This window comes from Hemicordylus capensis, chromosome 7 (genome assembly GCF_027244095.1).
Source record: "Hemicordylus capensis ecotype Gifberg chromosome 7, rHemCap1.1.pri, whole genome shotgun sequence".
Lineage (NCBI taxonomy): Eukaryota > Metazoa > Chordata > Lepidosauria > Squamata > Cordylidae > Hemicordylus > Hemicordylus capensis.
This window is the reverse complement of record NC_069663.1, coordinates 14,651,205-14,677,042: the sequence shown is the minus strand read 5'-3', so window position 1 is coordinate 14,677,042 and position 25,838 is coordinate 14,651,205. Positions and strand designations below refer to the sequence as shown.

Here is a 25,838-nt window from a genome sequence, read left to right as displayed (position 1 = left end):
TTTTGTAAGAGAAACCTCAGGTCACTTTTTGGATGGGACTGAGGTTTCACACATTAGGATGTACAGGTTTGGCAGTCTGGCTCCTTCAATTCCAGTTTCCTGTTACGTGTGAAATACAGCAATTATAAACTGTGGTCTGTACAAACCATAACCGGCTCCTAGTTTTATATCCTAGTTTGTTAACTAATTATGGTTTGTACAGTCCACAGTTTGAAATATGTAGATGAAATGGGAAACCGGTTTGTTATAAGATGGGAAACAAAAGTTTCCAGTTGTGCTCAAAGGTGGAGCGAAGGAAGAACACACAAGCTTAAGGCTCACCACAGTGTGTTCTAATGCTAAACTGTGGTTTACTATTAGATCTGAACTAGGCTGTTGGGTGTGTCAGCATGGGTTATTTAAAGTCAAAATTATTAATGCAGAAATGCATGGTGCAGAGATCTTCCCTCACCCCCAGTGTTTTATTCTGCTCCAGTCTCAATATGCCTGTGTTTAAAAAATCTTAATATGGATTACTTTGCCTTTAACTCCTCTTTCTACTCAAAATTGGTTTCCTGAAATAATTATAAAGAGGTGGGCTGCATTACCTGTTGTGAGTGCAGAACCACGATATCGTGGTGTGGATTAGTCTGGAGTAAAAGGTGTGATCTTGCGAATATACTAGTATCACACCCACTCTACAAATTACCCTGTGTGGTGGTTGTTTTTGAAATCTATTCTCTTATAGCGTCCAGCCCATGGATTCCAGGTTAACATGAAACTAGAGGCTGTAGACAAGAGAAATCCTATGCTAATTAGGGTGGCAACTATAACAGAAAAGGATGACTATCGCATCAAGGTATGTGCTCCATTCAAATCAGCCACTATGCTGCTTTGCCTAAGAATGCACCTGATTGAAGGGATGAAAATAACATCTGATCACTTAGATGTAATGCATTACATTTAAGCTATCTAGAGGGCTTTCAACAATAATAGGACAGCTTGATCTTGCTTCACCCCATATAAATTGCAACACGCCTGCTCACTTTTGCTGGATGCTATTGTAATGTCGGTTATTGTGAAATGGCATTTGCTGAATTGATTTTCCTTCCCCTTGAGCAGTTTCTCTGAATGCATCTTAACATAAATTTGCAACATTTGAGCTTTCATGCCCTGAGGGTGACTTGCAAAGGAAACCTCAACATCAGGTTAACCTTAAATTTCTATGCTAAATGGCTCCACTCACCATCCTGTAATGCGCACATAAACACATCAGCTTTGCATTCAGCACTGAAGAAAATGGAGGTTTGTCCGCTTCAGAGACTGAAAATCTTTCTCAATTCACAGAATAGGTAGGCCAGCAGTGAGTTTTCTCTAGTGCTGCTTCAAAGCACACTTCTTTTTTAGCAGGGTGGTATTTGGAAATCTAAGAACCTTCTTACTGGATCAAAGCAATGGTCCATATAAACCAGTATTGTGTCTCCAAGACTGCTTAATTCAAGATGAAGAAATGCGTACAAGAGATCAGGAAAATGAATAAATACAACCATGTCATTTACTCCTCGCTTCTAAGAGTAAACAGTAGGATATTCCATGTAGTTTTGTCCTATCAACTATATATTTGTATAGAGAGCCAGAGTGGTGTAGTGGTTAGAGAGCTGGACCAGGACTGGGGAGACCCAAGTTCAAATCCCCATTCAGCCATGAAACTAGCTGGGTGACTCTGGGCCAGTCACTTCTCTCTCAGCCTAACCTACTTCACAGGGTTGTTGTGAAAGAGAAACTCAAGTATGTAGTACACCGCTTTGGGCTCCTTGAAGGAAGAGCGGGATATAAATGTAAAATAATAATAATGATAGTGCACTGGAGAACATCAGCTGCATATTTGTGGTCATCCCCTTCTTTTTATTTTTACTAAGGTCCTTCTTGTTTTAACAACCTTTAACTTGCAGTTTTGTTTTTGCATTATGGATATATGTTTAGTGGAACTCAAGGTGATTGCCCATCTTGAAACCAGCGACTTGACTTTCTTGAGCATTTGCATTTTGGATTGTTTTGAGCCTGAGCTGGATGTTATACTGCAGTACAGACAATGAAATACTTCCTCTCTTGTTCCACTTTTCTCAAACTGCCACGCAAACCTGGATTACTCCAAGTGCAAAACAATGAGGGTAGTTTAGTTACCATTGTGCCTTCATATGCATAATTAAACAAGCAATTAAACTGGCCTGTATTTTATGACTGCAGAGTTGATAGTGGGATGCCCTATTAAAAACGTCATGTTTAGCAATGGGGGCTCTGTAATTTAGTGAAGCTCCCCAAGTCTGTTTACTAGCAATCACTGACCTCCTAACGAAGCGCTTGCATAACGAGCAGAGTTGTGCAGGTGTAAGAAGATTGAACAGTTGCACTACGAACTGTGCAGAATTGCACAAGTTTGCTATTCAGCCACCGTGGTCTTGTACAAAACATCCCTTTAAAACAAATCAGGCATGCTGCTGTTAGGACAACACTGGTCTGGCACGCAAGCTCCAGACTTAGCACAAGTAGCAGCACAACAGCTTTGCGCTGCTACAACAGCCTTCCGTAAGTGCTTCATTAGACAGAATGTCAGCCACAGTGTTCAAGAAAACAGCAGCTACTGTGCATTTGATCCTCATGGGGGCTATGGAAATGATACAGCCCCAGTGATTGAAGGGGCAGCTATAATAACTGGATACCTTTCCCTGTGATTAACTCAGTGCCCTTCGTATAAAAGAGAGCTAGTTAGACTGTTTTGTCTTCCATCTGGCACAGGAAAGGGGTAGTATAAGGACAGTCCAGGGAGCCTTTTTCTGTATGCTTTATTCGTAATATGTGTGTACACACACAGACAGAAAATTACATTTCTCTGCTGCTTTTAGATGTACATGTTCTCAAGGTGGCTTTCATAAAACAATGTAAAACATTGACATTACATAAATTGTACTACAAACGGTTTGTCACAAGGCAAATTTTCTCACCTGTTTAATTCGTCTTTTCTTGCTCTCTCTCCTGTGTGTTCTGCCTCCTCTTTAGATACATTTTGATGGCTGGGACCATAATTTCGACTTCTGGGTTGATGCTGACAGTCCAGATATTCACCCTATGGGCTGGTGTGCAAAAACCGGACATGCTTTACAGCTCCCACTAGGTGAGAAGAGAAATAACATGTGGAATTGTTTTGCCCCACTCCTTGCCTGATTACTTAAAAGTAAAGCTTGCAAGTGAAATCATTTCCTGAACTTGTTTTGTTTCTCTAGGGACTACGGACCCATTGGCGGTAGCAGGACAGGGATGCCCCACCCCTGGTTGTCTGGGAATGGGTCATGTCAGGGGACCCAGATATGGAACGCATTACACGTACGTGTGCCCAAAATTTGTGGGGTGATTTCCAGCAGATTGTGTATCACTGGCCTGGTCCCTGTTCCAATATGCAGCTTCATTGAACTGTGAATATGAATGTGTGTCTTAGCTGGGAAATGTTGGGCTCATAGCTCCCTCTTGTGTTTTATATTTGGCTTCACCAACAAGCTTAATATCAGCATCGCAGAAAGGTTGCATCAGAACCTGACTGTATATTAGAACCTCCCCATCACTATTCCCTCCAAGGTGTGCGCGTGTTCATATGTTTTTTTTAATGTTCACTCAGTTAATTTTAGATCCCACTCAGTTTCAGTCAGGAAGGTCCCACTCTGAATGCATGTGCTCACACACTGCCTTGATATTGCCGCCCAGAACAAAACTCATTCTGCACAGATGAAAAAAAATTAGAGAGAACACTGCTCTCCATCTCTGATAACTTTTAAAAAGTTCCTAAAAACTTTTTTTTCCACCCAAGCTTTTTAACTTGTCACAATTTGTGGTTTTAAATTGTTTTTAGGTTCTCATTTTTATGTTGGTGTAAACCTCCCAAAGACAGAAGTTTGAGGCAGTCTATAAATTTGAAAAATAATTAAATAAAAATAAATATACAACCTGGAACGTGATCCATTGCGTTCATAATGAATGGGTTCTGCACCTGCGCAGGGACCTCGTGGGTAGACTAACTCTGTTGAAAGCATGTTGTCCAGCACACATGTAAAAATGCAAAGCACAGAATGTCATGGATTACTGCACATCTGTTTATTGTTTCCCTTTTATAAAAGGGGGGAAATGCATAGCCCACACCCTCCTAAGTCACAGGGTTCTTAAAGGGCTCCAAAGTCCTGCTTCTGAAGTGGCATAGCCCAGAAAGGAGCACTCTGAAGGCCTTTAAGACTGCTGAAGGAATTGCATATCAGAAAGTTTCCCTGTGTTAAAAATTACCTGAATATAAAAAGGTAGCATGTCAGGGAGAAAGTTTTTTTGTTTTTTAAATCTATGTTTCTGTCTTGATATGGTGGCTTTCCATGTGTAGTGAGCTCTTTATGTGTAGTAAACACACATGTCATCCCCTACCTCTGGGCTGCACAATTCCAGCCCTCTAGCTGTTTTGGGAGGGCTACAGTTCCCATCAGCCCCAGTGGCCAATAGTAAGGGATTATGGAAGTTGTTGTCCAACATCTGCCCAAGGGCCAAAGTTGTGCAGCCTGGTCCTCCCTGCAATCTGAAACAGTGCATTCCGTGCCAAGAGGGCTACATCATTGATTTTATGTATTAAATTTGTATACTGCTCCACAGGAAAGCTCTCTGAATAGTCTATAATAAAATACTGTAATTAATAGGGTTTTTTAGACATGGAACAAACAATGTAATACTCCAACTTAAAAGAAAGCTTTATTTATTTAGAAGCTCCTTGTTATAAAAAGATGTTCCCCTGCCAGCAGAAAAGGTCCCAAGTGTCTCTTCCTGGCTACAGAGTTCCATAAATGGGGTGCCATTGGCAAGAAGCCTCTAGATCTTGTAGTCGCCAGATATACTTCCGGTGGCAGGGCACGTGCAAGAGCACCTCCACGAGCAATCTCCATGCAACATGAGGTTGGGAAATGTACAGCAGAAAGCTTCCTTCTGATAGGCAGGTCTATCTGAGGTTTTTTAAGATCAGAGGTTTTTATCATCAAAACCAGTGCTTTGAACTGGGCCTGAAACAAACAGGTACATTAGAGCAAACCAATGTAGATCTTCTAGGAACAGTGTGATATATGGTCCTGGCAGCCTGCACAGTAGTATGTGATTCTACCAAAATCTTGGGACTCTTGGATGAAAGGCCCAAGTAGGGTAATACCTTTATTAGGACCAATTAAAATATGACATAGTCGTCAGCACACTTACAGGTTTTCCAGAACGCTTCTTCAGCCTAGATGGTGAGTAAAATAACAAGGGGGAGGGGGAAAGAAAGGGGATATTGAAACCCCTCAGTCTGCAGTTTGTAAGGGTCTTCAAGATGGAATTCAGGAAGCTTGGTGGAGATGTAATTAAATACTGTAGTTGCAAGACATAGTTCTTCCTGCAACCTTGGGGCTTTTCCATTATGCCCAAATTTGTCTCCTCCCTAAACCTTTGTTTTGCGTACCCCTGCTAACTGAGCAAAGAGACACCTTTTAAAGTGGTAATACTCTTATATTTAGCAGGGGGAGAGCAACTGGCCCTATCCAACCCCAGCACAGCATCCCTTCAGTGGCTGTTGCTGGTGTCTATCTTATGTTTCTTTTTTTAGATTGTGAGCCCTTTGGGGACAGTGGACCATCTTATTTATGTATTATTTATTTTTCTATGTACACCGCCTTGAGAATTTTGTTGAAGAGAAGTATATAAATATTTGTAGTAGTAATTGTTAAGTACTGTCCAACCTAAAGAAGACTTCTAGAGAACTCATCAGCTTGCTCGCTTCTTTGTGTTGTTTTGGTTGATCCTAATACAGGTATTATGCTTCTTTGGCCTTTTATTTAGATCCCCCCCCCCCCCGAATGGTCCTACCTATGATTTTGGGGTAGAAATTCTAATACCATCAGAATGGTATTAGCCCACCATCTGCACAAGGAATTCCTCTCTTTTCTATATGGGAAGCAGGCCCCCACCCCATGAGAGGGTCACACAAGTGTATGCTCTCAGGGAAGAAGTGTATGCTCTCAGGCTAGAATCCATTCCGCACTGCATAGCTGTGCTTGTGCCAGCATTTCGTGCCTGCTCCTTTCGCTTTCTTGTTAAAGCATCCATTGCTTTGTGTTATGTCACTCTTTTTTTGACCCTCCGTACTCTCTGCCTCTGGCTAGTTTATTTTTTAATGTGCCTTGTTCATGAATTCTTTGAAACTTTGCTTTCGTTTACTTTGCCCCGAGCTCAGTGTTCCAGAGTCAGAGTCATTTTGGCAGCCGGCCTCCTTCTCTGCCTGAAAGCTCCCTCTCTCTGCAATGTTTCCTGTGGCTGCTGAGCATTTCGTTGGCTTCCCTTTAGCCCATGTACCTGCTTCTTGTTGCTCTTGCAGAGTGGCTACACTATACTGATTTTCTTTGCCAGTAGGACAGATCGTTCTCTAAGGAATATAGAAGCTGCCTTCTGCCAAGTCAGACCACTGGGCCATCTAGGTCAGTATTGCCTGCATTGATTAGCAGCAGCTTTCCAAGGTTTCAAACAGAATTATTTCTGGCCCTACCTGAGGATGCGAGGAACTGAACCTGAGACCTTCTGCATGCAAAGAATCTGCTTGCAACCTTGCAACAAAAAGGTTGTATAATAAATGTTTTTGTGGGGACGTTCTACTGTTTTTGACACAGATTAGTCGGCTGCCCCTATTCAGAAATCAATCGCAACAGAGAGAGTTCCTTGCAGGATCGCCTTGGTGGAGAGAAACCTTCACCCAGCACCAGTGTCCAGAAACCCAAGAAGATGGAAACGTCTGCACCACTTACAGACTTACAAGAGGATTCTCCACAGTCCAGGTGAAATTCAAATTACACTTTAAGGTTTGGTGAAATATGGGACATATAGGGAGAGCTTCAGTTTTCCTGGCCTTGCTGCTGCAGTGGTGTACTTTTCTTCCTTGCCTCGTCTCTGTTCCTCCTCTGCTCTGGCAGTTTGGCAAAACCTTGCAGTTTTAAAATAACTGCTTTCTTACTGCTGACAGAGTCACATTGCTCTCCTTGACCCTGCTCTCACTACAGCTAGGTTTATCAACCAAAATTCACAGAGGGAAGTTCCTCTGATACATAGTAAGCTGCCTTATATTGAGTCAAACCATTGGTCCATCTAGCATAGAATTGTCTACACTGACTGGCAGTGGCAGTCCAAGATTACAGACAGGAGTATCTCCCAGCCCCACCTGGAGATGCTAGGGAGTGAACCTGGGACCTTGTGCATGCAAACATGCAGATGCTGTTCCACTGAATTATGGCTCATCCCCTAAGGGGAATATCTTACAGTGCTCACATGTAGTCTTCCATCCAAATGCAAACTAGGGCAGACCCTGCTTAGCAAAGGGGACAAGTCATGCTTGCTACCACAAGACCAGCTCTCCTCCCCAGTTCATTGAGATTCTAAAAACTCTTCAGACACCTGCATGTTTCCAGTGTGCCTTTTACTGACCCTAAAAGCCTTGTCCATAAGGACATAAGAACAGCCCTGCTGGATCAGGCCCATGGCCCATCTAGTCCAGCATCCTGTTTCACAAAGTGGCCCACCAGATGCTACTGGAAGCCTACAGGCAGGAGTTGAGGGCATGCCCTCTCTCCTGCTGTTACTCCCCTGCAACTGGTATTCAGAGGCATCCTGCCTCTGAGGCCGGAGGTGGCCTATAGCCCTCCAACTAGTAGCCATTGATAGACCTCTCCTCCATGAGGTTATCCAAACCCCTCTTAAAGCCATCCAGGTTGTCGGCTGTCACCACATCTCGTGGCAGAGAATCCCACAAGTTGATTATGTGTTGTGTGAAAAAGTACCACTGTTTGCTGGTCCTAAATTTCCTGGCAATCCGTTTCATGGGATGACCCCTGGTTCTAGTGTTATGTGAGAGGGAGAAAAATTACTCTTTATTCACTTTCTCCACACCATGCATGTTTTTATAGACCTCTATCATGTCTCCCTGCAGTTGTCTTTTTTTCTAAACTAAAAAGCCCCAGGTTTTGTAGTCTTGTCTCATAAGGAAGGTGCTCTAGGCCTCTGATCATCTTGGTTGCCCTCTTCTACACCTTTTCCAGTTCTACAGTGGCCTTCTTTAGATGTGGTGACCAGAATTGTACGCAGTACTCCAAGTGTGGCTGCACCATAGTTCTGTATAAGGGCATTATAATATTAGCAGTTTTATTTTCATGTTCAAGGACTTGGTGGAGCCTCTGGACAAGACGGGGTGGACATAGGTAACCATTGCATCTGTTGGGAAAAATAGAGGGATGTTCCACTGAGGTAGGAGTCACGCTTGTCCCCTGCCTATGGCAGTTTCAGTGTCTGGAGTGAAAACTGGCTTTTGCCTCCCCTCTTGGCTGTTTCACAGATTGCAGCTCCTTTATCTTGTCCCACAGAACCCAACAGAAGTTGCTGGTAACCAAGCCAGCCCTGCTCTCATGATCCCACCTCTTCATCTGCATAGTCCTGCCCAAATTCTGTTCCTTGCCAGATGGAATGTTGAAAACGGGCTTTTACAGACTAAGTACTATTTTCTTCTTAGAAAGTCTTCCACACAAGACGGGGAGAGGTCAGGCCGAAGCAGCATCTACAGTCTGTCGGAACAGTCCGAGACCAGCCAAGAGAAGGAGTGGGCAGAAGGGGAGTCGTCTACGACTACCAAAATCAAATCAAAAAGGTAAGCAAGACTGCTCAGGTGGCCAGAGTCAGCAGTCATAAAGTTTTGCACCTGATGCAGCGATACCTGAGGCAAAGAAGGAAAATTTGGAAATAGAGGTTGGTTGAAGATGCAGGGAGGTTTTTCTTTCTTCATTGAGCTGAATATTCCAAAACTACGATTCCTAAATTGTGGTTTGTGTACCCCCAGAGTATCTGAGGGCTTTCCTGGGATTGTTCTATAGTTCATTGTAGACTGCACATACATGCACACATACACAATATTGGGGTTGGGGTACTTGAAGTTGTTTGGGGGGCTCAGTAGAGATACACTGCTTATCCAAGTTTGGAATTCACTGGCATAAAACAAAACCTAGCAACTGGTTCAAAGTGGAAAAGGTTTTTAACTGATCTAACTCCCAAGGGAAGAAAAGAGAGACTCTCTCTCAGGGCCAATCAGGTTTGGAGCACCGTCCTATAAGGCTGAAGGTGTTTGGGATTTTTTAGTTTAAAACAAAGGTAGGAATATGACAGCAGCCATCTAATGGCGCAGCGGGAACTTGCCTAGGGAGCAAGAGATTGCTGGTTCGAATCCTCGCTGGTATGTTTCCCAGACTATGAGAAACACCTATATCAGGCAGCAGCGATATAGGAAGATGCTGAAAGGCATCATCTCATATTGCATGGGAGATGGTAATGGTGAACCTCTGGGCTCTGTGGTTGCCAGGAGTCGACAACAACTTGATGGCACAACTTATTAGGAATATGAGAAATATGACATATATATCAATATGTGATTTATGGAATTATGGCCATAAGATGTGTGATGGATACCTGCTTAGATGGCTTTTCAGAGCACTAGACACCTCACTCTTTCCTCCAGTGACTTCCATGAGAACATGAGAAGAGCCTTACTTGATCAGAGCAAAAATTGGCGTTCAGTGCCTCTGAACAAGTAGGCCGATTGACCTGTCTTTCATTTGCTCTGATCAAGCAGGGCTCTTAGGTTCCTATGCAAGTCACTGGAGAAAAGAGTGTGGACCAAGAGAGTTCTGGGACTGGTAATTCTTCTGTGTGTCTATTTTATTTTAGTTTATTTAGGTCCTTTTTAAAAAAGATACCATGTGAATTGGAATAATTGGAACTACTGATGACCCCCAAACTGGCCGTGGATTCTTCCTTTTTATTTCATTCCTTATTTAGCTAAAAAGTGTTGCATTTATTGTGACAAAGTTTCATGAACTAGAATCTACTTCATCAGATGCTGACTAAACAGGATGCTCTAGTCCACTGCATCTTGTGCCACTATAGACCTTTAAATAGCTCTTTGAAGTGCAAGGCTCTTAAAAGCAGTTGTCTCTCTTCTGTGCACTTTATTGCCCTAACCTCCAAATGTGTGTTTTCAGGATTGGTTGCTCACATAGCTTTATAAAGCTCCAACTAGTGAAGCAGGATGCTGATGGAAGAGGTGAGTTAATTTGTTTTTGTGCTTTTTAAAACGATTGAACCCATTTTGAATTTCCTGGCTATTTATCCATGAGAGCGTAGTTTGCTGAATTGGGTTTTTCGATGTTAAGCTGAAATGAGTAACTGTACATCAGGGCTGCTCAACCTCGGCCCTCCTGCAAATGGCCTACAATTCCTATAATCCCTGGTGGTGTGTGGGCTACTGTGGCTGAGGATTATGGGAGTTGTAGTCCAAAACCACCTGGGGGGGCCTAAGTTGAACAGGCCTGCTTTACATGTTTGCATCAGTTTACATTTTTCTCCTGTAACCCTGCCATTATCACATTGCTTTCAGACAATGTTCATGTCAATTGGGGCGTAGTTTTATAGGTATCTGAATTTTGGTTTTACATTTCCAACTAAAAATGAATCTGTCACTTGCCAATACAGCATGCTAAAGTTTAATTGTTCTCAAAACTTGCAACAGAAAATTTATACCAAGATCTAGGTTCAAATCCATCATTATATCTGGTAGATACTCACTTACTTACACAAAGTTGATGATTCCATTGTGGCCAGATGAGTATTCTTATCATATCCTCTTATCAGGATAACTATTTTGGCCTCCATTCTGGCTTTGTTCAAATACACAATGACATGTGTTGTGCCTTTACTCTGTTGGTAAATCCCATATGAAGCACTTCTATGTTGATACAGCAAAATTTAGGATCAGGCCATTCGGCTCTGAAGGTGTGCTCTCCAGTAGTGCCAAACGTGTATAGCACTTGGGTGAACATTTTTAGTATTCCTACCCAAACCCTGTTTGAAGCAAGAGATCCAGTACTGAACACAATGAGCCCTTTCTTGCATGCAGTGAGAAAGGGCTACCCATTTATTTGGGGAGGAAGCCCGAAAGCGCTTACCTCCCCGCAGATGATCCTCACGACATCCCCCGCTCAGATGAGCGCCGGCTCCTGCCAGCAGCTCCGAGGATTGGGGTGCCCACTCCCCCATCCCGGAGCTCCTATAGTGCACCACGCGAGTGTGTGGTGCATGATGGGGTTCTCCCCCACCCTGAGTCTGCTAGCCACAACTGGCAGCCAGTCCAGAAAACGGGGCTAAGGGAGCGCTCACTCCCTTACAGGGGTGTAGCTATAATTGAGCGAAAGGGTTCAAAGAACACAGGCGCCCAGCTTCTGAGGGCCCTCCAGCTCCATCCCTCCCTATTTCATTCTCTCCTTCACTCGGGGGGGCTGCCAGAGAGAGGGATGGACACGGGCCTCCTCTCCCCTAGCTATGCCCCTGCTCCCTTAACCTCGTTTTCAAGTGAGGCTCCTTAGACAGGTTTGCTGCTGTGTTGCCGCCGGGATTGGACGCAATCCTGGCATTTCTCACCCGTGTGCAAAACCTGGCTGGGTTCCCTTAGCCCGGTTTTGCACACGTGTGTGAAAAGCAAGCCTCAGTATTTGACTGGTTCTTCAGTCCTTGCTATCCTATAAAGAAGAAACTCTCATTGTTGCCACTAGGTGTCACCATAGACCTTTCTCATAACCAGATCTTGAAACGTCCCAGTGGCTGGGACCTTCTTTTTGCCTCTGTGTCCTGGTGGAGGAGGGGGAGCAGCAAGCATCATTAACTCATGTGGTTCGCCAAGGAAATGCTGCTATGCCCCGTTCACCAGTGCCTCCGGTTCTTGCTACACAGGCGGTCAGTCCCTGATCCTTACTGCACCATGACACAGCAGTAATCAAAATTCCCCAGGAAGCGGGGGCCAGAGACAGGAAGAAAGGAGGTGCCCCCCCCGTAATGCCTCAATAGAGTGGCGAATGGAGACTGGTGCTGCAAAGAAGTGCCAGCCTTCCTGACCTTGGAGCCTTCTCTCCTGGGAGGTGGCCCGTGCCTGTCATTATCTGGCATGCCGAGCGCTCTTAGCAGGCTGGTAACAGACTGGGAGCTGGAACAGTGCCATTAATTTCCACCCGAAGATGCAGTCACCCAACCGCCTCCACCCCGTCAATAGAATGCTGGCAACCCCTTCCGTGTTAGCCTCGGGACATCTCTCCCCCCCAGAGCAGCGATAACGGCAGGGGGCTTCCTCCTTTACCTTTCTGGGGAGGGATGCTCTGAGCGCCGCCAAGCCTGGGAAAGCGAGTGCCTGCCCTTGCACCTGACCAAGGGCTGACTCATCTGGCTCTCCCCCCCCCCCCACAGACACAGCATTTGCACTGCAGCAGGCCCTCCACCAGTCTGTCTTCATGCCTTCCCTCTCCACCAACCCTACCCACCGCCTCCATCTCTGCTGGGAGCAACACTGCAAGCTGCTGCCGGAGGTCTCGGGCCTCACCGCCAAGAACGTCGCCAAATGGAGTGTGGACGAGGTGAGTTGCACTCGCTGCTCCCCCTCTGCCGAGCTGGAAGGGATTGAAACACAGCCCCAGTGATTTTCTGTGCCTGCTCTGCAGCTGGGGCTGATTTTAGGGGGGAAGCAGGGGAGTTCAGCCCAAGACCTGGAACAGACGAATCGGTATTGATCCTTCCTTGGGCAGCCTCGGCACTTTGGCCAGCTCCCCCCTTGGGGGCCTCTGCTGACAATAGGCTTTCCTGTGCTCTCTCCACTGCTGACTCACTTTACATTGTAATTGTCCTGCGCATGCTTGTGTGGCTGTGTCACATAACATCCCCACAGCGTGGCATGATTGCTGACAGGCAGCCTTGAGCTGCCAAGGCTGTGTTTTTTACCATCAAAGCGGATGCTGTGCTTCGCTGCAAGCCCCGGCGTTTCCCCCGCAGTCGGCCTGAGTGACACAGCATCTCTGTCTGCTCTGCCGCACATCAGCTTTTGCCTTAAGTCTCTGGGGAGTTGAAAGTGGCTGCACTGCCCGATTCAAAATGGCAGTGAGTTATTCCTTCTGAGTGGCAGAGTATGGGTGGGTGAATGTCCCATGGGTCACTTGTTTCTCTTCTGGAAACTTAGGGTCTGCAGCTTTGTGCATTTTAAAGGTTATCTTCTTTAACAAATTGGATTTTGTATCTTTCCTATTTTATGCTTCAAAACTTGCAATGGTTTGAAAATCAGATTATGATGTCATGAAAGACTGATGTTTCAAAGTTTAATAAGCCAGGTGTGACTGCTTTAAACGTGTGTGTGTGTGAGAGAGAGAGAGAGAGAGAGAGAGAGAGCGCAGGGGTGGGTGGAGGGGTTATGAACATAGGAAGCTGCCTTATACTGATTCGGACCACTGGTCTATCCAGCTCAGTACTGTCTGACTGGCAGTGACTCCAAGGTCTGAGACAGAGGTTCTTTCCCAAGCCTCCTTTTTCACTGTAGATGCCAAGGATTGAATCTGGTACCTTCTGCATTTAAAGCAGGTACTCTGCATTGGACTGTGGCCTTTCCAGGATTTTTTAAGTGTTTAAGTTAAAGCAGAAAATACCCAAGAAAGCTAGGACTATCCCTGCTTTATCTAGCTATAGACAGAATACATTTTCACCTTCTTCTTCCTGTCACTTGCACATTCTGCTGTAAGAAGAAAAGGGAGAGACAGGAATGTTCTTCTGGTTTTTAAAAAAAAACACTCTTGTATAAAACATTGGTGCTGATTTTATATAGATCATCCAAGAGTAGAATTAGATAAAGTTATTATTAAAATGGCAGATGAAGTTAGATGCACTTTGGTTTAATTGATTTCACAGGGACTCGGATGTCCCAAACATTTTCTGGATTGCATGTCATTCCCTTGGCAAATAAGCTTCAGGTGTCACTGCAAGTTATGCTCAAATTGGGTGTTAACTAGGCAGTGTGCAAACACACAAGTGTATATTATAGCACAGTTACAATAGCTACCCACCTGTTAAGTGTTGCCTCCCCATAGGTAAGCAGATGGCAACACTTTCTCCCTCTTTCTGTCAACTTTCTTTCCCTGGCCAGAAAGCTTTGCTATGAATGTCTCAGCCTTTTAAAACCAGAAGAGGCAGTTATATTAACACTATGGCACCCCCCACCCCACAACCCAGTGATTTGGGTGACTTGGCCAAAAACAAGATGCCCCCAAATTGGAACTGCTGCCCTGTAGTGTGATGGTACTTATTCTTCCTGAGAAAAAGAAGTAAAGTGACCAAGCTATTACTGGGTTGTGGGCAAATACTCATTTGTCTAGTTTAAATACTCCCCTCAACTATGCAGAGTTTTGGCGTAAAATTGCAGGTGTTGAATTCATAGTGAATGTGCAAATTAAGCCCCTTTATCTGCATTTGCAAATATGGGTTTCTTGGCAAAGGTATTGCCACACTCAAATTCTGTTGACAAGCGTTGAATAATTTAAAATAAATGAGTTCTTCTTCAAATGACTAGTCTAATTATTGCTAATGAGAGAACTCTTTATGCCCACAATGGTGCCTTAATGTATAACTTTATGGAGTATTGTGAAGAACAAGTTAAACACACCAGCATGTTTCTCTGTCTTTTTTCTCCTCCAACTCTTCTTGACTTTATCAGCACACTTTAAGGAAACCTTTCTAATTTTCCTCATTCTGGCTGTATCACTACTTCCTCATGCATCTGACTGTCCAAAGACTTTTTAGCTAATACTCGCACTAGGATGGAAAGCAAAATTCCTAAATTGTGATGGCTTGGGCCTAGGCAGTACATGAATCCTTGAGATATATTCCTTTATACTTATCTACTTATTTCAAAGGCCTTTCACAGAGAAAGATCATTGTGAAATCACAGAGGAACTGCTAGATATATAGTTTGATGCTATGCATGTTTACTCTGATGAAAGTCCCACTGAGTTCAAATAGGGTTTATTTCCAAGTAAGAGCCAAAGGCTAAAGTCCTATGTATGTTCTGTTTTGGGTACCAAATGTGTCTTGGTATTAGTTCCTGACCTATTTATGTGAGATGCGCTCAGTCGGTTCCCATAGGCTACCAACATACTAAGCAAGGAATTCATCCCAGTTTTCTTCTGTTAATGTTCTAACTACTTGGGAACCCAAAGTATGGGAAGCAGGCAGTAAAGGTGATACAGTTGTAACCCTGAAAAAAACAAACTCTCTTAAGGTGTTTTGCAACCAGGGAAAAGAATGTGGGGCAATTCATTCCATAAAGAGTGAAGGCAAGTCATTCCATAGAGGGTTTGTTATGATCCTAGCAACACTGTAGGCTCATTCATGTGATCACAGTTATTATTATTTATTATTATTATTGCACTTTTTAATACCGCCCCAAACCCGTGTCTCTGGGTGGTTTACAATGATAAAACAGTTAAAAACACATAAAAACAATTAAAAACTAACAATTTAAAAATCAATCACAGAATTAAAAACCTATACATTATCAAGAAGCTGAAAAAGCCTGAGTAAATAGATGGGTTTTAAAATATTTTTTAAAAATTGTCAGAGATGGGAAGGATCGTATCTCAATAGGGAGCGCATTCCATAGTCCTGGGGCAGCAAATGAGGAGGCCTGTCTCTGTGTGGCCACCAGACGAACTGGTGGCAACTGGAGACGGACTTCCACAGACAACCACAATGGACAGTGGGGCTCATCATGAAGAAGACATTCTCTCAAATACCCAGGGCCTAAGCCGTTTAGGGCTTTATAACTAGCACTTTGTGTTTTCCCCGGAAACCTATAGGCAGCCAGTGTAACTCCATCAGTAGAGGTGTAATGTGGTCCACATCAGTAGAGGTGTAATGACCCAGACACCAACCTGGCTGCCTCATTCGGAACCAACTGAAATTTCCGGACTATGTACAAAGGCAGCCCCACGTAGAGCGCATTACAGAAGTCAAGTCTGGAGGTCACCAACAAATGTACCACTGTTTTGAGGTCATTGATCTTGAGAAACAGGTCCAGCTGGCGTATCAGCCGAAGCTGATAGACACAGTTGGGGTAGTCCTACCCTAGCACTGTCGTTCACATGATTACAATTTGACAAGTCCCACCTAGTTTGGGAACTGTGTGCACTCCCATTTTGTGATCATGTGTGGGGGGGGGGGAAGCAAGGCTAGAGGCAGAGGAAGTGCTCATCTGTAAGAGAGGAGCTGTCGGACTGGATGGTGCTGTCCTATCCAGCTCTCGTACCCAGGACTTTACTAAGGTAGGAGGAAACCCTGGCTGACCTACCTCCCAGATGAACCTTTCCTCCCCACTGGTCTTGATTCCCCTCGCACGGAATCACAAAATGGGAATGTGCACAGATCCCAAATTATTCATTCTCTCTTTCATTCAATTTATTTTCTTGAATGAATTACTCATTCATTCCGTTCATTTGACTTTTTTCCCTTCCAAAAATGGCTCAGGGCGGTTTACACAGAGAAATAGTAAATAAATAAGATGGATCTCTGTCCCCAAATGGCTCACAATCTAAAAAGAAACATAAGATAGACACCAGCAACAGTCACTGGAGGTACTGTGCTGGGGGTGGAGAGGGCCAGTTACTCTCCCCCTGCTAAATAAAGAGAATCACTACGTTAAAAGGTGCCTCTTTGCCAAGTTAGCAGGGCAATTGTGTGAATGGGTTTACTGCCTTTAAACATCAGTAAAAAGGGAAGGGGTTCGTTTTTGTATTAGTAACTGATCAGAAAAGAGGAAGGAGGAAGACTATAACATGGAGAGGACACTCTGTTTCTAAACTTACAATTGGAATTATAAACGGTTCAAAAGTGCTTTGAGCCAGGAGCACAATTTCTGTCAAAAGAAGGCCTCTAATATTATCCAAATGGCTTCTCCAGTGAAACCAAGGAGGCTATTTATAATGTTCACAACTTGCTACAGTGATGGGAGTGATTCCCCTGGAAGCAGCTGAAATTATCCTTAGCCACTCAGGTCCTCAAGCAAAGTCTTGCTCCCAATAATCTTTTGCCTCTAGGGAGAACTGTCATTCTAATTTTGGGGGTTTTGTTTCTCTGACTGTTTTTCAAATAGTATTTGATTGGAGGCTGAGTTTGTATCACGAATGTATTAATGGGTGACACTTTTAACTCCTTGTTAGTTAATCCTACAGGAGATATTTGGGGCGGCGGCAGGGAACCTGTCCAAAACTCTTTGTGGAGCTGGTTCCTGTTTGCAATATTTCAAAAAGATCTTGTCAAGTCCTGCACTGATTTGTGGTGTTAAAAAAACCCATATTGTTGATTGCAAATGAACAGAATTTGAAACATTTGCTGGGTAGGTGAATTCAGAGGCTTTCCATGTTACTGGCAGCATCTGCAGTGGAATGGAGTGTATTTTAAAATGTCCAACTGCAGCTTTTTCCTTGCCTCTTCAGCTTATTGCTTGGTTGGCCGTTACTGGAGTTGACCATTAATGGATCTTAATACGAATCAAAGTGGGCTGTTTTGGGAAATTAGCATTGTCAGCTTCAGTCTAATCTGCCAGCTAGTTCTAATGCAACACCAGCTTTGTCCTTTCTGCTCCCCACATAGGTCTCATCTTGGGACCCTTCTGTATCCCCCTGTACATTTTAGCAGGTTCTTTTATATAAGGAAAGCTGAGCCTGCTTTTGATCTGTATAATAACCCCACCTTACGACCCTAGTTGCTTGCTTAAGTTGCAGGTCTTTGATATGACTTGGAGTAAGACCTGCTTTCTGGGATGTTCTGACTCTTGTAGTACCAACATTAGGATAAGAAGAATAAGCTAGTGAGGATCTTGTACAAAGAAGCATAAGAAAGGAATTTAAATGTAAATCGCCTAAACTGAGAATGGGCGGGCTGAATCTCTTATGCAAGCTTAGAGCGAGGCGTTAGATAACCAAGCGTTGAAAAAGCAGGAAATTGTTTCTGACAGTGTCCCTTGTAACTATTTGGCCTTTGGTATTGGTGACAGAAATGTCACGTTGACAGCAACTTGAGGGGATATGCTTTGTGAAATAGAACTGTTCCCTGTAGGGAGGACTCGGGTTTCTTAAGTTGCTTGATTAGATTGTGCCTCATCTGCCCAGAGACTTCACAGTTAATAGTTGCAGTAAAACGTGAAGACTCATTTGGTTTTCTCCTCCACCTAAGGCCCATATGATTGTGAAGACTGCCTGGTCCACGCATGCAGCAGACTGAGGTAGTAAAGGGGTAGAAGGGAGTATACCACTTCATTTTATGGGGGGGGGGGGAATACCACTTTTGAATTCTGCCTGTGTACAAAGCTTCCTGCATGTAGGAAAACTAGCAAAATTCGAGGACTAGGCTAGAATTATTTCTGCGCCCCCCCCCTTGCAGGGTCCTCCCCCCTCCAAGCAGGAGGAGCATTCAAAATTGGCACCCCGCCACCTACAGTTTAAAGTGATAAAGTCCAGTGTGCCTTTTCAGGCTTCTGTCACTTCCTTCTGCTGCATATGTGGACCAGGCCAATTTGTTCTGGATTTAAGATGACGTCTTATTGCTGCTTAGGCTTAAATGGTCTCTCTTGTTCTTAAAACTACCCTAGTTGTATCACAGCCTGTCCAAGCCATTTGGGGCGCAAGCATCTGCACGGCATGGTCCAAGACATCCTCTGCGGCTCTGCAAGGGGTCTAGGATGAAGCACTCCGGGAGCGCCTGCTGCTTTGCTGATGCCTCTCATGTATGCTCAGGCGCTTTTCACAGTTATTTCGTCAGCTCTCAGCACCTCTCTCTCCTCTTAGTTCTTCTCCATTTTTCCTGTAGTCAGCTGAAACATAGCTTCTGTTCGACCTTATCAGAAATCTTGCCTTAATGTGCCACATAGCCTCTTCTGGTGGGTCCAAGAAAAATAACCTTAATGTTTCCAAAATGGTTCATTTTGTTCAAATGAATAGAAAAGGTTAAATGAAAAGCCTGACTTTCAGAAAGTGCTTTTATTGTCAGGTTGTGGTCTGTTTCTTTAATATGCACACTGGTTGTTTCTCATACCTGTTTAGGTGGCTGGCTTTGTCCAGCGTCTACCTGGTTGCAAGGATCAGGCTGCACTATTCCGACAAGAGGTAAGTCCATCTCATCTGTGTAATGCAATCTATTCTGAGGGATGTCAGAGCACTGTGTATCTTGCGCTTAACCTGCACATCAAAGTAGGCCATGTCCTCTTGCAGAATAGTCCTCCTCTTGCTACTCGCCCGTGTAGTCTGAGGATTCCTATGCACATCCATACTTTACTTCTCCTCTCACGAGCAGGAAGAAACCTCTCTCTTGCTCCAGAACCCCAGAATTCCCCCCCTTTCCCCAAACCCCCTTTCTTGCATGCATGCATCCCCTTCATCTCTCCCCACTCAAAATGAAATCAAAAGCAACTAGAGGCTAGACAGCCAAACCATCACCATGTTTCCCTTCTATTATCACTGTATTGGACTGACTCAGAGCAGCCACTATTTGATTCTTCAATCAGTTTGTTTGCCAGTAACATACTTAAAAGCGTGTTTAATGCCAGGTTCCCCAGAAGCCAGGATAAAAAATTCCCATGCATTGAATGGTATGACCACTAGCTGTACTTGCTGGGGTTTTTTAATTGCAATTCCCTTTCCTTAGCATGCTACATTAGGGCCTTAAAAGCACCATTTATTATACAGTTGTTTGTTTTCAACAAGCTCATGAGTCATGCAAGAATAATGGGTTTTTTACAAAATCAATCTTAAAAATATAATAGCGGTTATACCACATAATAGGCAGAAGTGGAGGAATATATATTTAATTGCATTTATATCCCGTCTTTCTTCCATCATAGCAGCAACCTACCTTCCCCGCAGTCAATTGCTCTACTTGTCTTTGGTGCATCAGCCGTGTGCCCACATGATCTGTGCTGCTTACAGCAGCACAGACCTCTAGATATCCCATAATGCACTGTGCAATGAGCTTTAGGCGCCCATCTCTGTGCGCACTTGGGCTGCAAGTGATCCTGGTGCTGGGGTTAGAGTTCCAGGGGAAATGAAGGCTGGGCTTCAAATTGGGGTTAGGTGTACGCACAGCGTCGGGATCCTTGTGGATCGGGATCCTTGGCTGTCCTACCCTGGGCTGCGCTAGCCTGGGTTAGGCTTCTCATGAGAATAGCCTTCTTAACTAGGCCAAGTCTTCTTTGGAGAGACAAGTTACTTAGATGGAGGTGCCAAGTTTCTGAGGCTAATGCTTTGTAGGGCCTGCTGAGCAGGGATTGAGTTGAAACAACTAAGGGACAGGGCTGGTACTGCAGTTTTGGAGGCATCATTGTCACACCGAATTCTGTCTATTTTGCTTATGGCTGACAGATATGGCAAAGGAGGTAGTGCCAGAGCCTTGCTGTTCAGAACCTGGTTTAAGACCCACCCTCTTTCTCCTCCTACACACTCATATTTGGCAGGCTATGACAGAAAACATGCAATATTTCCAGAGATCAAGGCCTGCTATCTAACATGTCCATGAGCATTATGGAACTGTTGAGTAGACCGACAATTATAGGCAGCCAGCTTTAATATTGAACAAATTACAAATTGGATGCTTCCGAAATATTCAGTTCAAATTAGTAATATAGTGAAGTGATCCTGTGGCTTAGAGTGGAACAATCTACTAAATATATAATGAAAGGATGGGGGAAGAACTGCATTGAAAGTTAAGTGTGTGGTGTGTAGTGTAGTGTAGTGTAGTGTAGTGTAGTGTAGTGTAAAGTGTGGTAGTTCTTAAATAAATTTCCACTGACACTTTAAAAATTAGATCCTAAATGTGTTGTGACCCAGAAATTCAAGGACTGATGTTCAGATTAATGCTGTGTGCGTGCTGCAAAGAAGGGGCAATTTCTGACAGCCTCCCCTTCCCTCTGCAACCTAGTGTACCTTCTGAAAATGTGCCCCTGAGGGTCCTGCAACTTTCAGGAACATATTTTTGGGAGGCACAGTGGGGTACAGAGGGAAGGAGAAATCATTGAAAATAATCCTTTGCCTGCAGCATGGATGCAGCGTTAGTCTGGATGTCAGCCAGGATGCAGGCTGTTAGAACCCATATTCAGCTCTTGGCTTGTAGAGATTCCATTTCTTATCAGGCTCTTAGCCAGGCTGAGATGAAATTAAACCAATTTTAAGAGCACCCTCCTTGCTATACTCTGAATAGGACATAGGTGACAGAACTGCTGATCTTCAATATAATAGCCCATTAGCAGCAGCTGGGTTGCCCAGACTGTATTTAGGTAAGTAATTCTAGGAGGGTGGTTGGCTGCCTGTATTTCAATTTTCATTTAATGTTTATTTACTAAATGACCATGATTTTTAAAAGAATAAATTGTGCAAGCTGTATTAAAAGGGAGCCAAATTGGTTGAACAAAACTGTTAGAGAGCCAAGGCCAGAAAATGATGGTTGTACTTGGAACTTCAATTAGAAGAGAGCATGCTAAAATAGAATTGTATGTATTTAAAATATTTTTATCCTGCCTTTCACCATAAATAAAATTACACTGAAACAATGATAAATTTACACAAACTAATAACATCAGCAAAAGAGTATTCATTTTGTGGTTCTCAATTAAAATGCCTGGGTAAATAAAACTTTTTACCTAGTGCCTAAAAGCCTATAATCTCTTAAAATTTTGTCAGCTCTGTATTTGTGATGCTGATTGGTGCTTTCCATGCATAGCTGCTAAGGTTGGCTGAGAGAGATATTGTGATTTGTTTTCCAAACTAAAAGGGAATGTGTCTCCTGGTTATCGTACTGTAGAATATTAGTTTCATTTCCCAGGTGTCTGGAAAGAGTGTCAGGGAAAACTTGTTTTGAAGAAACATTGAGGCGGGTCTCACGATCCATGAGACCCACTTTTGCCAAAACTGCGGGGAGAGTGGGCTAAGCCTGCTCTCCCCGCAGACAATCGGGGCAGTAGCCCTGGGCGGCCGGATCAGCCAACCACATGATTGCCGGCTCCATGACGGAGCCACCTATGCCATCTTGGAAAGTGGGCTTGGAATGCTGGCAAAGGGCCCTCTTAGTACTGAGAAAAGTGCAATACTGTACAGAGGTCAGTATACTGGGAAATGGCTCTCACATTGAAATATTACACACACAAACACACACACACACACACCCAGTAGTCTCCACTTGAAAAATAGTGAAGTCCACTGTTTAGATGCTTTCATACCAGCCTCTGCAATCCATAATCTTGCTCTCTCTTGCAGAAGGGTGTAGCCAGCAAAAGGACTGGAGCATACTGAAAGGGTGAAAGAGGAATGCCATGTGTGTTGCTTACTGTGCCACCAGTTATCAGTCTCCGCGCGTACTCTTGTTAATTTCAGGTGCACTGAAACTGAACGGTCATTCCCTCTTGGGCCTCGGTATTAACGAGGTATTTCTTTTTCTCCCCTCCAGCAGATTGATGGTGAAGCTTTCCTTCTCCTCAACCAGTCGGACATTGTTAAGATCTTAAGTATCAAACTGGGGCCTGCGCTGAAAATCTATAATGCCATCCTGATGTTCAAGACTGCAGAAGAAGACTGAGGCAGCTGCTCCAGGACCAGGCTGGAGGGTGAGCTCGGAGCTGAGGGTGGCCTCCCAAGAGCAGCTCAGCAGCCGCGGGCCCTACGCTCCCAATACCAAATACCGCCTAGGCTGGGGCCTTGGAAAGGCAGCGGCCTAGTGTGATTTCAGATGCTCCGGTGGAACACCTGCTGAAAGGATCCTGGGAAAGATACGATCCCTTCTGCTACTCGGAATGGATGTGGTGGCTTCCCTTCTAGGAAGAGATATTTTTTCTAATTGAATCTGAATATGATTATATTGATCTTTTGTGGAGATCTTGACAACGCCTTCAGTTATAAGAGGAAACCTGTGTATTGCATTGGTGGGAAGCCAAACTCAAGCAAACTGACTTCCTTGTTGATAGTGCCTAAAAAGAGAGTCCAGGCTATCACCATTGTGCTTGATGTCGTCTTTGTGCCCCAGACTGGGATTTACAGGGGGAAGGGGGAGAGTGGTGCATTTGAATTCCTCATCAGCAAGAACCAAGCATCTGTGTTTCTTCCATACTCCTCTTAAATCTTGTTCTGCCTTCTTTTTTCAGCTATCAAAATGCTGACAGTTAATGTCCAGCAGCATTTGGGGAAACAAGGGGGTTGGCATGGGGTGCACTCCACATGAAGTCCATCTCTATGTATGTTGGTTGTGAGGTTACCATACTACACTGCAAGCTGTGTAATTGCAGAGTTTACCTGAATTAAATCCAAGCAGGTTGAATAAAGGCTACTGGAGAGGGCTTTAACAGAAGATAGGTTAATCGTTTGTGCAGATAGGGCCCTCTGAATGAAGGGCATGAGACCTTCTGAGAAGCTATGACCAAACTATGGGGTTGTGTTGAAAGTGCTGCTTCCTATGGTTCAGTGCAAGGTGAACTTTGGAAGTGGTAGATCCAGTACTGTCTTGACTTTTTCTGTCCTGGCAAGAAGTCTCAAAAGCATCTGATGGTTCCACTAAGAGGCATTCTGCTTCAGAAGTACTGCTGATCTATACGTAGGTGTATCTAGCCTGGATCTCATCTCATTTTAAGCAGAAAACAACTAAACATGCACTGCACTAAGCACTGCTGCCCTACATCCTCTATTTCAGGGGTTCTCAAACTCGGGTCCCCAGATGTTGTTGGACTACAGCTCCCATCATCTTCAGGCCATGGGAGTTGTAGTCCAATAACTTCTGGGGACCCAAGTTTGAGAACCCCTGCTCTATCTGTTTCAATAAAGCTTGCATGTGAATTTACCCAAGCTCCACTGAAATAACTAGAAGGTGTACAGCCATATTACTTGATGCTCCAAGTCTGCAGTCTTCACCCTTGTACTGTGGAGTGGACCCACCGAAGGTCTCTACTGCTGAAGGAGACTGGAAGCTTTAGCAGGCAGTAGTGTCATCAGTTTTAATAGAGATACCTGCCTACTTTGCCATGCAAGAGACCATTCCATGGGAATTTTTGCTGAAGAACACAAGGCAGATGAAGAAATTGGGACATATTTTTTAAAAGAACCTTCTGCCATAAGAATCTAAAAACAGAGCAGTCTGGTACAAAGCTTCAGTAGAGAAGAGGGGCTCTTTTTAAAAAATCCAGTTTCTCCTTGAAGACAGTGCCCTAATGTCCACAGCTGGTAATGACCAAGTGTGTATCTCTCTCTTACTGTTCTTTATGTTGTACCTTAGAATATAGGTAAACATTCCTAACCTGCCCCCCAAACAAACAATGATATGACTTCAGAAGCAGATACTGGCCAGGTTCACACAATCTTTCAAATCTAGGTTTGACATGGGCTGCCGACATAAACATGACTGCATGAATCCATGTCAAGATTGGAATCTCAGATTCATTTCAGGCCATAAACCACTGTGGGGTGGGTTCACACAATCATGCTTATGTTGGTAACTCACATTAAACCTAGGTTGAAATGGTTGTGTGAACGAGGCCCTACTCTCCTGTTCCTTGCCTCATACACGATGTAGCTTGTAACTCTATTACATAAACACACTATGAGGTCATTCACACAAGCAAAAACTGTGATTCTACCCAGGTTTGGCAGCTGTGTGTGCTCCTAATTATCGGTTGTGGGGTGCAAACAACTAGGTAAGAGGAGGGAGACATGATTGTGTGGAAGCAAGGTAGGAGGAAACCCTGGGTAGCTTTTCCTCCTGCCTTTCTTCCACACAGTCACTTCTCCCTCCTCCTACCGTGTTGTTTTCACCCACACAACCGTTAATTGGGAGCAGACACAGCTCTCAAACCTGGGTAGAACAGAGTTTTTGCTTGTGTGAATGACCTCAATCTCTTCCAAGCACATGTAGTGACAAGTAATTCATTGTCCTAGTATCTAGCAGGCAATGAACGGAATTTGGTGTTTGGACCAGTATTTTGGACCAGACCAATGGCACCAAGCCTTCAAGCCATTAAATGAGAAGTCATGGACAGAGTTTGGTAATGGTTTCAGCTTGAGTGAGGCTGTTTCTGAGTGCCATAACAAGGCTGCTGCTCTGCTGTCCATCGCTGATGATAAGAGTGTGAAGTGACAAAGAACAGAACTCCTTCGTTTCAGTTGGTCAGTGGAGTTGATGTCTACCTGTCAAAGAAGTATCCTTTTTAACTTACCTTTGTAAGTAAATTTTTGACATCACTGCAAAAACGATGTTGGGCTTCCGGTTTATACCAGCTCCACATCCGTCTCCCTGCTTTTGATCTTCAACTTCATAAGCTTCTCCCTAACCTTCCTAAAGTCAAGCTGACATAAAACTTGTAAATAGTGCACGATTTACTCAGACTGCTGAGTCTGAACAGTATTGAATAAATCTGCAGAGGCAATATGTCTTACAATGTTCTATTTTTGTATAAGAAGTTAAGGAGTTTAAAGCCTTCTGCACAGAGGAACCATCACTGAGTGAGGGTGATAGAGAGAATCTCTACTGAGAGAGTCAACAGAAGATGGGCTGCCATGTAGATTATTGTAGTGCAAGTAAATTTCAATACAGCTTTATGGTGCTGAGTGAGATAAACTTGTTTTAAAAACAAAATTCTGATATGATAAGGGGAGGTAATTGTCAAAGGGCGTATTCATCTAATATGCATTCTCTGCATCTCCTGGCAGGTACAGAGGCTATTCACACGATGGGATGAAATCGAGCTAGCCTCCGCTAGCCCGATTTCATCCCACCGTGGGAACCACCAGCCTCGGCTGCGAGCCCGGTGGTTCCTGAGCGGGTAACCCGCTCAAGTAGCCCGCCCCTTAAACCGGGTTTGCAGAGCACCTTAAACCGTCACAGAGCCGGCAATTGTGTGG

At 44.1% G+C, this 25,838-nt stretch overlaps 1 protein-coding gene across 4 annotated transcripts in view; it reads left to right on the top strand.

Moving 5' to 3' along the window:
* The window catches only part of LOC128332800 (lethal(3)malignant brain tumor-like protein 4), an 88,949-nt gene extending 63,405 nt beyond the window's left edge, over positions 1 to 25,544 (top strand). For 3 of the 4 annotated variants that reach the window (XM_053267563.1, XM_053267560.1, XM_053267561.1), the window contains 9 exons: positions 728 to 838; positions 3,037 to 3,151; positions 3,261 to 3,360; positions 6,693 to 6,857; positions 8,579 to 8,713; positions 10,098 to 10,159; positions 12,349 to 12,515; positions 19,014 to 19,076; positions 22,405 to 25,544. In XM_053267563.1, the coding sequence (XP_053123538.1) occupies positions 728 to 838; positions 3,037 to 3,151; positions 3,261 to 3,360; positions 6,693 to 6,857; positions 8,579 to 8,713; positions 10,098 to 10,159; positions 12,349 to 12,515; positions 19,014 to 19,076; positions 22,405 to 22,533 (1,047 nt within the window). In that variant the 3' untranslated portion in view covers positions 22,534 to 25,544. The remainder of the gene's footprint in view (positions 1 to 727; positions 839 to 3,036; positions 3,152 to 3,260; positions 3,361 to 6,692; positions 6,858 to 8,578; positions 8,714 to 10,097; positions 10,160 to 12,348; positions 12,516 to 19,013; positions 19,077 to 22,404) is intronic. The other variant, XM_053267562.1, reaches the window with a different exon arrangement.
* Positions 25,545 to 25,838: the final 294 nt, after the last annotated feature.